This window comes from Myodes glareolus, chromosome 5, assembly GCF_982192425.1.
Source record: "Myodes glareolus chromosome 5, mMyoGla1.1, whole genome shotgun sequence".
NCBI lineage: Eukaryota > Metazoa > Chordata > Mammalia > Rodentia > Cricetidae > Myodes > Myodes glareolus.
In genome coordinates, this window is record NC_142030.1 from 63,552,003 (window position 1) to 63,567,901 (window position 15,899).

Here is a 15,899-nt window from a genome sequence, read left to right on the forward strand (position 1 = left end):
ATTCATAAATATAATACCTTAAAGAACACCAGAAATACATATAACAAAATTGACCTTAAATTTGTATCAATAGACCAAGATTCATACCAATGTAAAGTATTCATCTCTATCATATCTTCCTTATTTTTTTAAAAAGAGATTGACTGTGACTATTAATGATTTATATCCAATTTCTTTTAAATGAAAACAAACATTTATAAACAATCATTTTGGGAATTTGTGAATAGTTTTCTTCAAACTACTTCCTACTTTTTGTTGGTTGAAGTATTTTTAGGGTTTATGAAGACCCTTTGGTGAGTCTTGTTCCATCAAACCACATTAGCCTTGAAGGAATCTACAGATTCTCATCTTCTGTGGAAACAAAAGCAGAACCTCCTTTCCAAAGCAATGTATCCTTAGACTCATATTTTGAAGTCAAATACCTTTAAAAATATATATGCATTTTAAAGGTATATATATTAAGTAAATATATATATATATATTTAAAGGTATATTTATATATATCCTATGAGATATATATATATATATATATATATATATATATATATATATATATATTGGTTTAGTTTAGCAGCCCATACAATGAAATGTCTCTCTGTACTTACCTTATTTACAATAAAAAAATTTATAGAAAACACAAGAATATACATAATTCAGACTTTCTGTGTGTATTCCATCTCTATGTGGCTTATTTTTGTTTTTAACTATATTACTTTTTAATATTTATGTTATTGGTGGCATATGCCTTTAATCCCAGCACTCGGGAGGCAGAGACAGGCAGATCTCTGTGAGTTTGAGGCCAGCCGGGTCTACAAGAGCTAGTTCCAGGACAGGCTCCAAAGTTACAGAGAAACCCTGTCTCTGAAAACAACAACAACAAAATACTTATTTTATTTTCTTTACTCGGTCCATACTCTTTTCCTCTCTCTCCCAAGCCTACGAACATTTTTGACTACACTGTGACCTATTCAGAATCTGTCTTTTTTGAATATCTATAATCAATTTCTGACCAGGAGCACCCCCTCCCTTTTTTAATGCTAAGCAGGCATGACTAGGACTTAACTCTACACCTGTTGGCTCTGCCCCATATTTACATGGGGTAAGTTTTTTTTTTTTTTTTTACAACCTCTGCAAGTCATGCTCACTGCCCCAGTTTCAGGGATGCAGCGGGTCTGTATTGCCATTAAGCGGTTAATAGTAGCACATTGCTCACAAACCCTACTTAAACCTTCTAAAAGAGCCAGAGTTGTTCATACAAATAGCACAAACAAGGAAGCCTTCTTAAAGGAGCTGCACAGTTTTTTGCTGCTACTGCTGAGTCAGGAAGCCTTCTCTGAAAGGAATTGCTTGCTAGAGCAAACAGGGTCCATCTGAGAAAATGCTGCTACCAGGAAGCCGTGCTTAACTTTGTTCTTTTGTATCTAGAATTTTGTTCCTAAACTTGCTCAGGTTTTATGTGGATGTAGTTGGCACACATTGTGGGGCCATTTTACAAATGGAGATTGCTCATTCGTTCCCAGCCGCCCAGGCCCGAATAATCACACAGAAACTGTGTTGATTACAACACTGCTTGGCTTTTAGCTCAGGCTTCTTGCTAATTAACTCTTACATCTTAAATCAACCCATTTTTATTAATCAGTGTATCACCATGAGACTGGGGCCTACGAATAAGGTTTTAACATCTGTCTCCTTTGGCAGCTACATGGTGTCTCTCTATTCTGCCTACTATCTCTATCTATTCCAGCCTGTTTATATTATGCCCTTTATAGCCCAAAGTAGCTTCTTTATTAACCAATGGTAATAAAACATATTTGTAGCATACAGAGAGAAATCCCACATCAGTTTGCTATGCGAGCGACCTGCTTCCCTGTTCAATCAAAGAGACCCTCTGTCCTAGTTCAATCAAAGGGACCCTTTGTTTCTCCCAGGTCAGCCCAGAATGTCTCCAGGCACACACAGCAGTGGTGCCTGTAATGTATCTATCAGGCAAAACTCCAGCTGCCAGATTGAGTTAGCTTGATCCTGTTGGGGGAAAAACAACAAGAACAACAACAAGAACAACAACAACAAAACCAGAACACGGACCAGAATAGTGGTAGTCAGAACAATGATAGACCAAACCAAAGAGTGCTCATACCTTTACCAACCAACCAGATTTTCTATGCTCAGGAGTCTTGAGGGGACTTCCTGATAATGCACTCTATATTAGAGCCCATGGGAAGTCTCATAAAAGACAACCAGTCACGTGTTAAATCAACAAGAACGCTTTATTAAAATTTCAACATGTTGGGGTGCCACATGGCGATGACAAGAGAAGCCTGTTGGGTTCTTTTAAGCAAGATTAGGTGAATTCCAAGGAGGAGAGGTTAGTCTGGGGACTGATTGGTGGGTTTAAACAAAAAAATTATGGATTTCTATATGTTTGGTTGGTGACTTAGTGGTTAGGGTCTTTTCTGCTCCAGGGTGGGAGAAGGTAAGCTTGCACAAGATTGTGGGGCGCCCTCTGATTAGTTGCCTCTGGGTTGCTGCTTTCCCAAGAACTGCTTGTTCAGTTTCAACAAATTCCAATAAACTGGAACTAAGGCCTGTCTCTGGGAAGGCTACAAGCAGGGCCTGCCATGGCCCTTGATTAGCTCCCTGTCCTTCTCATACCCTATTTTTAAAATGGATTATTTGATTTTTTTGATATCTAGTTTAAGTTCTTTATATATTTTGGAACCTCTTTTGGATTTGGGGTTGGCGAACATCTTTTCCCATTCTGTAGACTGCTGTTTTTGTCCGATTCATGGTGTCCTTTCCTTAAGTAAAAATTCTTAGTCTATGAGTATTAAGAAAATTATCTGTGATTTTTTTATAGCATAGTAGTTTTCTATTGTGGTTTGCTATTACTAAAGTCAGTGGATGATCAAATTTGTATTTTTGCCTTAGCTAATTTGATTTTAGCGTGTTAGGTATGTGTCCCCATTGGGGAGGACTTCACCACCAAATTCCTAGGTTTGATTTTTAGCACCATAAAAAAAGTCTCCTGTCCTACTAAGTTGATGTTAGGTCTTTTACTGAATTTTCTGAGTACTTGTTTTTACTGTTGACATTGCAGGTTATTATACTTTTATTTAGAAAGAAGCTCAGGTCTTAAAGGACTTAAAGTTGCCTAGAATTTAGTTTCTTAGCTTGATTTATTCTCTTATGTAAATTTGTATATTCATAAACGCTTTTTAACAAATCAAGTATTTTGGACGTTCTAATAATTAAGAAAAACTAAAGGGATAGTCCATACTTTGCATAATATTTTAAGTGTAAACTTATTTTTACTCTGTGGTTTTTATTCAGGGAAGCATGATTTAAATCCTGATTTTTTTCTTCTTGTTTTTAGAAGATAAAATATTATTTGCACAAAAATACTTTCAATGTTCTTTCACAGTGATTTCAAGTGACAATTGGTAGAGAGCAGTTGGCATTATCAAGTGATTTGTGTGGTAGATTATTGGAAACTCCTATTTATCTCAGCCTTTGAACCAGAACTTTCATACATTTGATACTTTATCTTGTAGGAGGAGATGGCACCATGGAGTAAGTGTTAGCTATGTGAAAGTAATATAGCTACTTTTCAGAATTTTTATTTTAAGGAATACTTTTCCATATATCATAGTTAGGGTTTCTATTGCTATTATAAAACACTGTGACCAGCTGGGCATGATGGCCTTTGGGAGCCAGAGGCTGGGCGATCTCTGTGAGTTCAAGGCCAGCCTAGTCTACAAAGCAAATTTCAGGATAGCCAGGACTGTTACACAGAGAAACCCTGCCTTGAAAAGCCAAAAACCAAACCAAACCGAAACAACCCACCATGACCAAAAGCAGTTTAGAGAGGAAAGGGTTTGTTTTATATTTCCCAGAGAAGGCAGTAACTGAAGCAGAAGCTACAGATGAAGTCTTGCTTATCAGCTTGCTTCCTTAGCTTGCTCAATTATATAGAGTTGCCTATAGGGCAATCTGATGGAACCATTTTTTCAGTTAACCTCCCCAGAAATGTCTAAGTTTGAGTCAAATTGACAAAAGCCAACTAGTACACCATGTAAGTAATAAAACATACATTTTATGTAGTTTATTCTTATATTTGGTTCATACCTTAGAGTTCATTTTGTTGTTGTTGTTGATTTGTTTGTTTTTTTTGGATTGCTATTTTAAAAAAAGAAATACTATGTATCCCTGCTTGACTAGGAGCTTATAGTGTAGTTCAAAGGTTGGCCTTCAACTGACAGAGATAAATCTTCCTCTACCTTATGACTGCTGGAATGAAAGGTATGTGGTCCCCTCTCTGGCAAAGTTAATTAAAAATCTATAGTTTAAAAAACTATAGTCTCAGAAGAAATTGTATCACTATTATAGAGGGGTTTCATTCACACATAATCAGTTTTCTCCAATGGTAACCCTCTCACATAGCTATAGTTCAGTATCACAAGAGGAAATTGATATTAATACAGTATACAGGCCTCAGATTTCTTTGGTGCTCTTCTGGAATTTTTTAAAATGGTATACTTTTATGTTATAGTATGAATTTCACAATTTATTGCTTAAAAATATTTATAAACTGTGGAATATTTGTAATCTGTATGTCAGTTTATCTCTCATACTTGCTCCATGGAGCTTTTGACAGTTTTTCTTTTTCAGCAAACACAATATTCAACAGTGACAGTAGAGGGTGCTGAAGGGACACTTCAGGAAGAAGCTATTTGCCTTCCGATGTGGTATTCCCCACGGATCTGGGAGTGATGTAGTATGCTAGCTGCATGTCCATACAGTTTCTTCATGATCTTGTACCTTTGGTTTTGGCACAACAAAGCACTCATGCTAACCTCTCAAGGTACATATAGTGTGCTCCAGGCTCTGTACCACCTTGTTTAAACGCTGATGTCAGGAGTTTTGATTTTCTTTGCTCTTCTGCCTGCCACACTTAGCTGCCTGCTTTCTGACTTTGCCTATAGAGTTCAGCAAACTTTGTTATCCAAAGGATTGCAATCACTTCTGCTTTTATAGGAAGATCTGAATGTCAGGGAAAAGATATTACCCATTCTTTCCAAACTTTCTCTTACTTGGGATACTTTCCCTTTCTTTCTAGTTATCCTCCTATTATAGTAAATAATTCTTTTTAATTTTTAAATAATTTAAAATTATGTCTATATGCCTGTCTCTTTGTGGGTATATCCATGTGAGTGTAGGTACCCACAGAGGCTGGAGGAGTTGGTTTCCTCTGGAGCTGGCATTCCAGGTGGTCATGGATGGTAGGACTCAAGCTCCGGTGCTCTGGAAAAATCGTATGTGCTGTTAACTTCTGAGTCATCTCTCCAGCTCCCTAAGTATTTCATTAGAGTAAACCTTCCTGTTCAAATTTTTATGTGCTCTTTTTGCTAATTGAATCTCAACTGACAGTTTAATTGAATGAGTTTCTTTTTTTCTTATATTAATTTATGTTTTAAATTTCATTTTGCATTCCATCCACAGTTCTCCTTCCTCCCCCCGCCCCCACTTTCACCTCTTCTCTAGCACACTTCCCCCATTCATTCTTCCCAACAGGTAAGGGCTCCCATGTGGAGTCAACAAAGTATGACACATTAATTTGGGGCAGGTCCAAGCTCCTCCCCTGTGCATTGAGGCTGAATATGGCATTTTACCATAGGGAATGGCTCCAATAAGCTAGTTCATGCATCAGGGATAGATCCTGGTACTACTGTCAGTTGCCTCACAGAAAATCCAAGCTTCACCACTGTCTCCCACATGTGGGGTCCTAGTTCTGTCCCACGGAGGCTCCCTAGCTGTCGGTCTATAGTTCATGAGTTTCCATGAGCGTGGTTCAGCTGCCTCTGTAGATTTCTCCATCCTTGCTCATACATTCCTTCCTCCTTCTCTTCAATTGGATTCCCAGAGCTCGACCTGGTGCTTGGTTGTGTATCTCGCATTGGTTCCATCAGTTACTAGATGCAGACTCTTATGATGTTATTTGGGGTATTTACCAATCTGATTACAGGGGAAGGCCAGTTTGGGCTCCCTCTCCACTATTGCTCAGAGTCCTAGCTGGGGTCAACCTTGTTGTTTTTTTAGAATTTCTCTAGCCCTGGGTTTCACCATAACCCCATAGTGACTCTATCAAGATCTCTCTTTCATTGCTCTCCCACTTTGTCTCTCTCCCCTAAGACTATCCCATTCCCTCATATGCTCATCTCCCATCCCCTCCCCTTTTTTTTGCCACCAGTTTGCCCTGGAGATCTCATCTAATTCCTTTTCCCACGTGTCCCTCTTAGGGTCTTTCTTGTTACCTTGCTTCCCTGGAGCTGTGGATTGTAGTCTGGTTTTCCTTTGTTTTACATCTAATATCCACTTATGAGTGAGTACATACTGTATTTGTCTTTCTGAGCCTGAGCTACTTCACTCAGGATAATTTTTTTTTCTAGTTCCATTCATTTGCCTGCAATTTCATGATGTCATGTTTTTTTTTTTTTGTTGTTTTTTTTTTTTTGGTAGCTGACTTATACTCCATTGTGGGAATGTTACCACATTTTCTTTGTCGATTCTTCAGTTGAGGAACATCTAGGTTGTTTTTAGGTTCTGGATATTATGGATAATGCTTAATGGTAATTAGAAAAGTAATTTATAATTTGAACTATGTTATAGTTTACAGTTTACTTTCTCTGTGTTTTTCATGTCACCATTTCGTTAACATAAGGAGCACAGGTGATATTTATATTTGGAAATGTGGAAAATTATGCTTTTAATGTTTTGCTTTGATAAGGTTCAAGGTTGGGGCAATGGATTATGGGTTTGAGGGTAATTTGGGATACATAGTAAGGATCTGGACTTAATGAAAGAGGGGAGGGAGGAGACAACATGACACTATGATAGAAGGGGTAAGCGTTTCTATATTAAATCTATATGTCAGTCATAATTTTTCAGGGTAATAAGACTACATCTAAATTTTTCATAAAAATCACAATCTCAATTTGGATGAAACTAAAGAGCCTAAAACAATAAGTAGCAAAACTATCCTATTTTCAGGTACCCATATAAGGGAATTTATAGTTTTTTTCCAATGATCAACATGCAGGTTGCTGACTATCAATCAAAGACCATGGAGTTTTGTGGTGGGAGACACCTAATCAACTCCTAATCTTGTAATTCAGAGTTACAGTTATCTAGCTTTGGACAAATCACTTCTTCCTGAAAGTAATTTTATTATTTAGGTATATGAGGTCAGATTAGAAGTGTAAAAACATTAGTATAGTATATCTGGTAATAAACAGCCGCTACTATAATGATTATAATTATCGTTAACAGTTTGACTTTTCATTCTCAGGATATTTGACATAAAGTTTTGGTTTATTTGCATTATTAAAGGTAATACATGGGTGTCTGCTATTCGCTTAATGGATATTTTGTAATGGGCTGGGAATGTAGCTCCACTATTAGAGTACTTGCCTAGCCTTTGTATGAAGTATAAACTGGTCATGGTGGCACAGATCTGTCCTCCCAGTGAGGTTCTGAGTCAGCCTGGAATGCAGGAGACTCTGTCTCAAAAGCAAGCAAGGACGTAAATAACAAAGATGGGAGAGCTAGCTGGCATTTAAGAGTGTACTTCTCTGTAGGAAACCAGAATTTTGTTCTCAACACTCACATCAGCTTGCTCATAACCACCTGTAACTCCAGCTTAAGGGGATCTACCACCAACATGTACATATAGTCTAATAATAAAAATAAATCTTTAAAACCAATTAACCAGGCAGTCATTTTGTAATTACTGGCATCATAGAACTTATCATATCTGACAGTAATTTCTCATTTACTTTCTTTTCTCTCCTGTTGGACTGTATACTCATTGAGAATACAGGTGGGACAGCAGTTTCCTTTCCTGTCTTGTTCATGGAGTTAAAGAAATGTGCATGCTCTGAAATCTGCAAAGAACCATTTAATATTGACATTAGATGTTGTGTTACTAGTAATACCTATCCTAGTTCCTGACTTACTCCTAATAGATATTTTTGTGGTGTTCATAAGAAGTCTTATATGTTTTAATGAAGTATAATTTTGAAAATGACTAATAGAGTTAGATAAAAAAGTGTAATTTTATTGCTGCAGGAAGTAAAGTTCCTATGTTGTACTTCTCTTGCATTTAGCCCAAGGCTGTTGGTTAGGTGCTTTCTCAAATGTCATACTGCTGACTAGTGGCAGTATTTTTTATTTATAAGCTGGGAAAAGAGGAGTGCATCAAAGATCACTAAACTAAGGTGATGAATAAAACCTGAACTTTCAAGGCTCTTTTTTGTTTCTGTAGTACAGGATTATTATGTAAAACTATTATATGTGGTTATTACGCTAAGATAATGTAAAAATTATAGTTTTACCATTTATGTTGAAGTGATTGAGAAGTAATAGTATGATACTTTATGTTTTCCAAAGCGATCAAAACTCTTTTAACATTGATTTAGTCAGTATCCTTGAGAAATATTTTTTAAAAAAATATATAGAATTTTCATGTTTGTAACTTAAAAAAGACTTAAAATCTAGTAGCTCATCCTCAGAAAACCCAAGGAGATGCTAGAGAGAGCAGAGCAGGCAGAAGAGCATGAGATAAACCCACCGTGATTGATCTTGGGACACACTATATATAGGAACAACAATTGCACTATTAATTGTAATTAGCAAGAGAGAAGGCAACAATAGAAGACTTAATACAGCAAATGAGATAATTAAATTTAAAGGAGATAGTGTGATTTTAAAATTTGAATATTAGGACAAATTGTTTTTTACTTTGTTTCTAGTGGTACAAGAATGTGTTTGGGAAACCATTTTCTGAATTTATATGCTTTATGTTGGCTATAAGCATATTCTTTGCTGGAGACCAAAAGGAAGTCTTGAGTAAGGCATCCTCACACTTGCAGCAAGTATAATTACTACTTACTGGAGTCATACTTGTGTGGAAACATGTTGCTAGGAAAGCAAGCCTTTGCATAATAGGAAGGAGCAGATTCAGTGTTGATTGGCCATCTGCCAGTATAAAAATAAACAATTTATTTCTTTTTTCCCTTTATTTCTTTCTTAATTATTATTTTTATTGAGCTCTACATTTTTCTCTGCTTCCCTCCTTACCTCTCCCCTCCACTTCAACCCTCTCCCAAGGTCCCCATGCTCCCAATTTACTCAGGAGATCTTGTCTTTTTCTACTTCTCATGTAGATTAGATCTATGGGATAATTTAAGTTAAGAAAAGCTGGCTAGAAACAAACCAAGCTAAGGCCAGGCATTTGTAAGAAAAAATAAGACTCCATGTGTGATTTATTTGGGAGCTGGATGGTGCCCCCCCTCAAAAAAAATCCAGAAGAGTAAAACAGCAACATTTTAACATTTCATTGTGAGACTAGATTAATAGAAAATCCAACTACAGATTTCTTCATGATTTTATTTTTCCTCTACTATGTCAAGCTCTGCACATCCAAATCCTCACATAGTCTGTACTTTATATGGTCCTTGTGTTATGTCTTGAATATTGCTTATGTTTGCTATGACTTTATGCATTAGTAATCTGGTAGCTCCACCAGGAGTAAAAATATGCCATAGCTATTTTTCATCTAAAAGTGCGCTAGGATTTGATCATAGCAAACAGTCAGCAACACTTTATTTCTTATATTTTGTTAGGGATAAAACCCAGGACCTTATGTATGCCAGATACCTCTGTACCCCTGAGCTGTATATTCAGCTTCTGGAACTATTTTAAATTTTTAATAATTAATGTTTTATTTAGTTACATTCTTTACTTTTTATATAAAATTTTGCATAGAATATTTTTATATTCTCAGATTGCTGTGGTTAAAATAGCTATTAAGTGTGAGTATGCATTGGCAGAAGACACTCTGGACTGTTTACACTGTTTATTGAGTTGTAAGACCTATTTAGTAGCAATATAAATTGAGTGCATTGTTGAACTGATCTGGACATGGCTTTCCTTACCTAGCAGAGCTATTAAAGGCCTAGAAATTATATAAAATGCTGAATTTTAGAGCTTATGAAAACCTGTTCCAAATAAAGTAGTATTGCTAGGATTCCTGGATCTATGTTAGAACCAGAATGCATAGACAGTAGGTAATAATTATTAATCCTGTTTTGGATAATATTGTTACCAGTATGATAGAAAAGTCAGTAATAAGGTTTATGTAATTGTTTTTTCTCTCACCTGAGTATATAACACTAACATGCTATACATGGTTGACATGAATCTTGAGGGCCAGGGTACTGTAAAATTTATTTTGTTAATCTGACTTGATACAGAGAGAGCACAGTGTCTTTTTCTTATTTTAAAAGTAAATTTGAAACTTATATGGGTTAATTAATTATAAACTATAGTTTTGGAATAGCAATAGGCAAAGAAATTCTTTTGTTTTTCTAGGCTCTGAATGATATCTTACTTCCATACTAAGAATTTATTATCACTGTTAGAACATTTTATGATCTTGGCTATTTTTATTTGTAAAATAAAGACCTGAGAATTTTGACAACTTATTTTTCTGATTTGTATATAATTTTGTTGTATATCTTGAGTTTTTATTTATTGTGTTCTAGGAAAAACAAGCAAAACTATTTATGAGTATAAAACTTAGATGGTATAATTATTATGAAAAGGCTTTTGCTCAGTGGGCTTCTGTGTTTTTCTTGATACCTTATTTTTTTCTTTTCTTTTCCCCCAATATTTTCAGATGTTTTGGGATGTTACTAAGTCCAGGTCGAAACGTGAAGAACAGTGACATGCATTTACTGGATATGGTAATAACAACCTTAAACATCCTAATTAAGTACAGAAGACAGTTATTTTGTATTTATTTTTTTCCATTTTAAAAGTTTGTCATATCGTCAGGGTTGTTTTATGGTAGCAATAATTAAATTTGGACACTCAAAATTATTTATGAAGGGAAGATTAGGAAAATTTCTACCTAACAATTTTCCGTTGCACAAAAGTACATAAAGGAACCTATTGTGACAGTGTCATTTCTTTGTTCAGCTTTTTAGGAAGATATCTTTTTTTTTTTTTGAACCTAGAAGAGCAACCACGGTTATAACAAACATCTGCAATGTTGCTTTGCACCTTTTACTTATTTAATGTACTGTCAACTCAGGACTATGACCATGCTCGTTTTCTTTGAAGCATCTCCCTTTCTGAGTTTGTATTTAGCAATGAATATTTACAATATTTCTTTAAGAAATGCCTGTAAGAGAATAATGATGCATGGTTAGGGGTTGGTGTTTGTTACGAAGGCAGCAAGACATCTTAGCTCTTAAACCTAAGTACCTTCTGATGTTGCCAATAATGAAAACATTCACTTTAGATTTAGAATGTTACAGAAATATGCAGAGTAAGCAGAGAATTCCTTACTTTGTGAGAATAGATTTTTATATATTTTATATATTTTTATATATTTCCTTTGAAGTGTATCTGTTTCATAAATTTAAGTATCACCTTTTCTTTTCATTATTTCATGGTAATTCCATAAGCATTAATTTCCTAGCAATACTGGAATGTTTTGTTCAAAATTTTGGGTACCTTTTTGTATGCCAAACATTGTATGAGTTTTAGATTTGTGTAAAATATATCTCTTACTACCTGTGGTCTCTTAGTTTTGTGATGGAATCAGATCTTTTAAGTGTGTAATTGCAGCAGTGGATTAAGTGCTTTCTCAGGTGTATAGTATGCAGTCTTAGGGTTTCTATTGCTGTGAACAGATACCATTGAAAGATTTAAGGCACGACCGTGGTAGGTCCCCTGGCCGGTGGGAGACAGACAGATAGATACACCATGTGGAATGAGCTTGGGTATAGAGTTTATTTAGTGTGTATTGGGAAGGGTACAAGGGTAAGGGAACTATGGAGGAGAGAGGGAGAGAGGGAGGGATGGCGAGGAGGAAAAGAGAGGCAGTGGTTGCTTCTTCAGAAGAAGGATTTGCAGAGAGAGAGAGAGAGAGAGAGAGAGAGAGAGAGAGAGAGAGAGGAGAGAAAAGAGGAGGTATGAGATCAGATTCAGATTGCCTTGGTGGGAAGAGGGAGACTGGGGGTGGCCAGGGCTTGTCTCTTAAAGGGACAGGGTACCCAGGTGCCAAGGAAGGCCAGCAGAATTATAACACTGCATTTCTCTTATAATAAAAAGACGAGTTAGGCATGGTAGTTGAAGGAGATGAGGGTGTCAAGTTCTCAAGACTGCTTCCTGCTGATTTGTGGATGTTGGAATCTTGGGGGACCTGAGAAAACTGGGATACTGGTCATGGGGTGGCTGGTTGCTTCACTCCTGTCCAGGATTTGTCATGTGAAACTGTCTGGTGTCTCTCTGAACCTGTTTAGGAAGAAAAAAATTTTTCTTTAGGTCTTGGTAATTGAGGGAGAGGGTGTCAGGACCAGGGAATTGAGAGAGAGCTGTTATCTGACTTTTTAAAGGTGAATCCTTTAATTTTGCTTCATGTAACTCACAAGACTTCTTTGAGTTTGTTTTAGCATAAGTTTTAGACACATACATTGTATAAATAATAGTATGTTTTTGCCAGAATGACTGTGACAGATTTTTTTTTATTTTTTCTTTTTCCATTCAAAAATTTACACTTCTTCCTCTCCTCCCATTCCCTCCCGCTCCCCCACTTACACTCTTCCTTCCCCCTCCCTCCTTAAGAGAGGGCAGGGTACCCTGCTCTGTGGGAAGTCCAAGGCCCTCTCCGCTACATCTGGGCCTAGGAAGGTGTGCATCCAAATAGACTAGGGTCCCAAAAAGCCAGCACAAACAATAGAAACAAGTCCCAGTGCTATTATCAATGGCTTCTCAGTCCGCCCCCATTGGCAGCCACATTCAGAGAGTCTGGTTTGATCACATGCTCGTTAAGTTCTGGTGTAACTGGATTTGGTGAGCTCCCATTAGGTCAGGCATGCTGTCTCAGTGGGTGGACCAACCCCTCCCGTCCTGACTTCCTTGCTCATCTTCTCCCTCCTTCTGCTCTTCAACTGGACCTTGGAAGCTCAGTCCATTGCTCTGATGAGGGTCTCTGTCTCTATCTCCATCCATCGCTGGACAAAGATTCTATGGTGATATTCGAGATAATCATCAGTGTGATAGTGGGGCAAGGCCAGTTCAGGCACCCTCTTCTCTGCTGCCCAAGGACCTAGCTGGGGACATCCCCGTGGACACCTGGGATCCCCTCTAGAGCCAAGTATGACAGATGTTTTTGCACAATGAAAAATATCTTTAGAAAATGACCAAAGAGAATTTAAAATCTTGTAGTATAGTACTCTGCCAGAGTTAGATTAATAACTTATCAACATTTTATTGATAATGTTCAGACTATGAACAGCGGCGTAGTGAGAGAGTAATTTGATAACTTGCATTTGTCCTCAGACCTTTATTACTTTCATGTACACATCTTAATAACTTGCATTTATATATCTTAAAACACCTTTTATTTAAAACATGATAAGAAGTTATACTGAAATTTGTTTGGTGAAGTTGTCCTTTTTTTTTCTTATTTATTTATTTAAAGAATTTCCACTTCCTCCCCTCCTCCCAATACCCTCCCGCTCCCCCCACTCCCTCTCCTCCTCCCTCACCATTCCCAAGAGCAGTCAGGGTTTCCTGCCCTGTAGGAAATCCAAGTTCCTTCCCCCTCCCTCCAGGTCCAGGAAGGTGAGCATCCAAACAGACCAGGAACCCAAAAAGCCAGCCCATGCAGACGAAACAAGACCCAGTGCCATTGTCAATGGCTTCTCAGTCAGCCCCCATGTCAACCACATTTAGAGAATCCGGTTTGATCACATGCTCGTTCAGTCCCAGTCCAGCTGGCCTTGGTGAGCTCTCATTCAATCAGTCCCCTTGTATCAGTGGGTGTACGCACCCTTCGCGGTCCTGATTTCCTTTTTCATGTTCTCCTTCCTTCTGTTCTTCATTTGGACCTTGGGGGCTCAGTCCAGTGCTCCAATGTGGGTCTCCGTCTCTATCTCCATCCATTGTCGGATGAAGGTTCCCTCTGGTTCTGCTTTCCTTGCTCACGATCTCCCTCCCTCTGCTTCTCATTTGGACCTAGGGAGTTAAGTCCAGTGTTCCAATATGTGTCTCTGTTTCTATCTCCATCCTTCGCCAGATGAAGGTTCTGTGGTGACATGCAAAATATTCATCAGTATGGTTATGGGCCAAAGCCAGTTCAGGCACCCTCTCCTCTGCTGCCCAGCCAACAATCTGGGGACCTCTCCTTGGGCCTGGGAACCCCTCCAGAATCAAGTCTCTTGCAAACCCTAAAATGGCTCCCTTAGTTGAGATATAAACTTCCCTGCTCCCATAACCATCCTTCCTCCCTCCCCCTCCCATTCCCCCAAGCCATCCCCAATCCTCCACCTCTCCCCTCTCCCTAACCATCTCCCCTTACTTCCATCCCCCACTCCCCCGTGCACCCAAGTTTGCCTGGCAGTCTTGTCTACTTCTAATATCCAGGAGGATAACTATATGATTTTCTTCAGGTTCACCTTCTTATTTAGCTTCTCTAAGATCACGAATTATAGACTCAAAGATCTTTAACTATGTCTAGAATCCACTTATGAGTGAGTACATACCATATTCCTCTTTTTGGGTCTGGGTTACCTTACTCAGTAAAGCGTTTTCTATTTCCATCCATTTGCATGCAAAATTCAAGATGTCATCGTTTTTTACCGCTGAGTAAAACTCTAATGTGTATATGTTCCACACCTTTTTTAACCATTCTTCTATTGAGGGGCACCTAGGTTGTTTCCAGGTTCTGGCTATTACAAATAGTGCAGCTATGACCATAGTTGAACAAATACTTTTGTAGTATGATAGGGCATCTCTTGGGTATATTCCCAAGAGTACAATTGCTGGGTCCTGAGGGAGGTTGACTCCCTGTTTCCTGAGAAACCACTACACTGATTTCCAAAGTGGCTGCACAAGTTTGCATTCCCACCAACAATGGATGAGTGTTCCTCTCATTCCACATTCTCTCCAGCATAGGCTATCATTGGTGTTTTTGATTTTAGCTATTCTGACAGATGTAAGATGGTATCTCAAAGTGGTTTTGATTTGCATTTCCCTGATCACTAAGGAGGTTGTGCATGACCTTAAGTGTCTTTTGGCCATTGGCAGTTCATCTGTTGTGAATTCTCTGTTCAGTTCAGTACTCCATTTTTTAATTGGGTTAATTAGAGTTTTAGTGTCTAGTTTCTTGAGTTCTTTATATATTTTGGAGATCAGACCTTTGTCTGATGAGGGGTTGGTGAAGATCTTCTCCCAGTCCGAAGGTAGCCTTTTTGTCTTACTGACAGTGTCCTTTGCTTTACAGAAGCTTCTCAGTTTCAGGAGGTCCCATTTATTCATTGCTTCTCTTATTGTCTGTGCTACTGGGGTTCTACTTAGGAAGTGGTCTCCTGTGCCTATATCTTGTAGACTACTTCCCACTTTCTCTTCTATCAGGTTCAAAGTGGTCAGAATAATGTTGATGTCTTTAATCCATTTGGACTTGAGTTTTGTGCATGGTGATAGATATGGATCTACTTTCATTCTTCTACAGGTTGACATCCAGTTATGCCAGCACCATTTGTTAAAGATGCTTTCCTTCTTCCATTGTATACCTTTAGCTCCCTTGTCGAAAATCAGGTGATCATAGGTTTGTGGGTTAATATCCGGGTCGTCTATTCAATTCCATAGGTCGACTTCTCTGTTTTTATGCCAATACCAAGCTGTTTTCAATACTGTTGCTCTGTAATAGAGTTTGAAGTCAGGGATGGTAATGCCTCCAGAAGTTCCTTTATTGTATAAGATTGTTTTGGCTATCCTGGGTTTTTTGTTTTTCCATATAAACTTGATTATTGTTCTCTCAAGGTCTGTGA

The 15,899-nt window shown here is 37.8% G+C and overlaps 1 protein-coding gene across 4 annotated transcripts in view; it reads left to right on the forward strand.

Annotated features, from left to right (window-relative positions):
- The window catches only part of Rabgap1l (RAB GTPase activating protein 1 like), a 632,406-nt gene that overhangs the window by 84,100 nt on the left and 532,407 nt on the right, over nucleotides 1–15,899 (forward strand). For all 4 annotated transcript variants that reach the window (XM_087906361.1, XM_087906363.1, XM_087906362.1 and 1 more), the window contains one exon: nucleotides 10,736–10,802. In XM_087906361.1, the coding sequence (XP_087762487.1) occupies nucleotides 10,736–10,802 (67 nt within the window). The remainder of the gene's footprint in view (nucleotides 1–10,735; nucleotides 10,803–15,899) is intronic.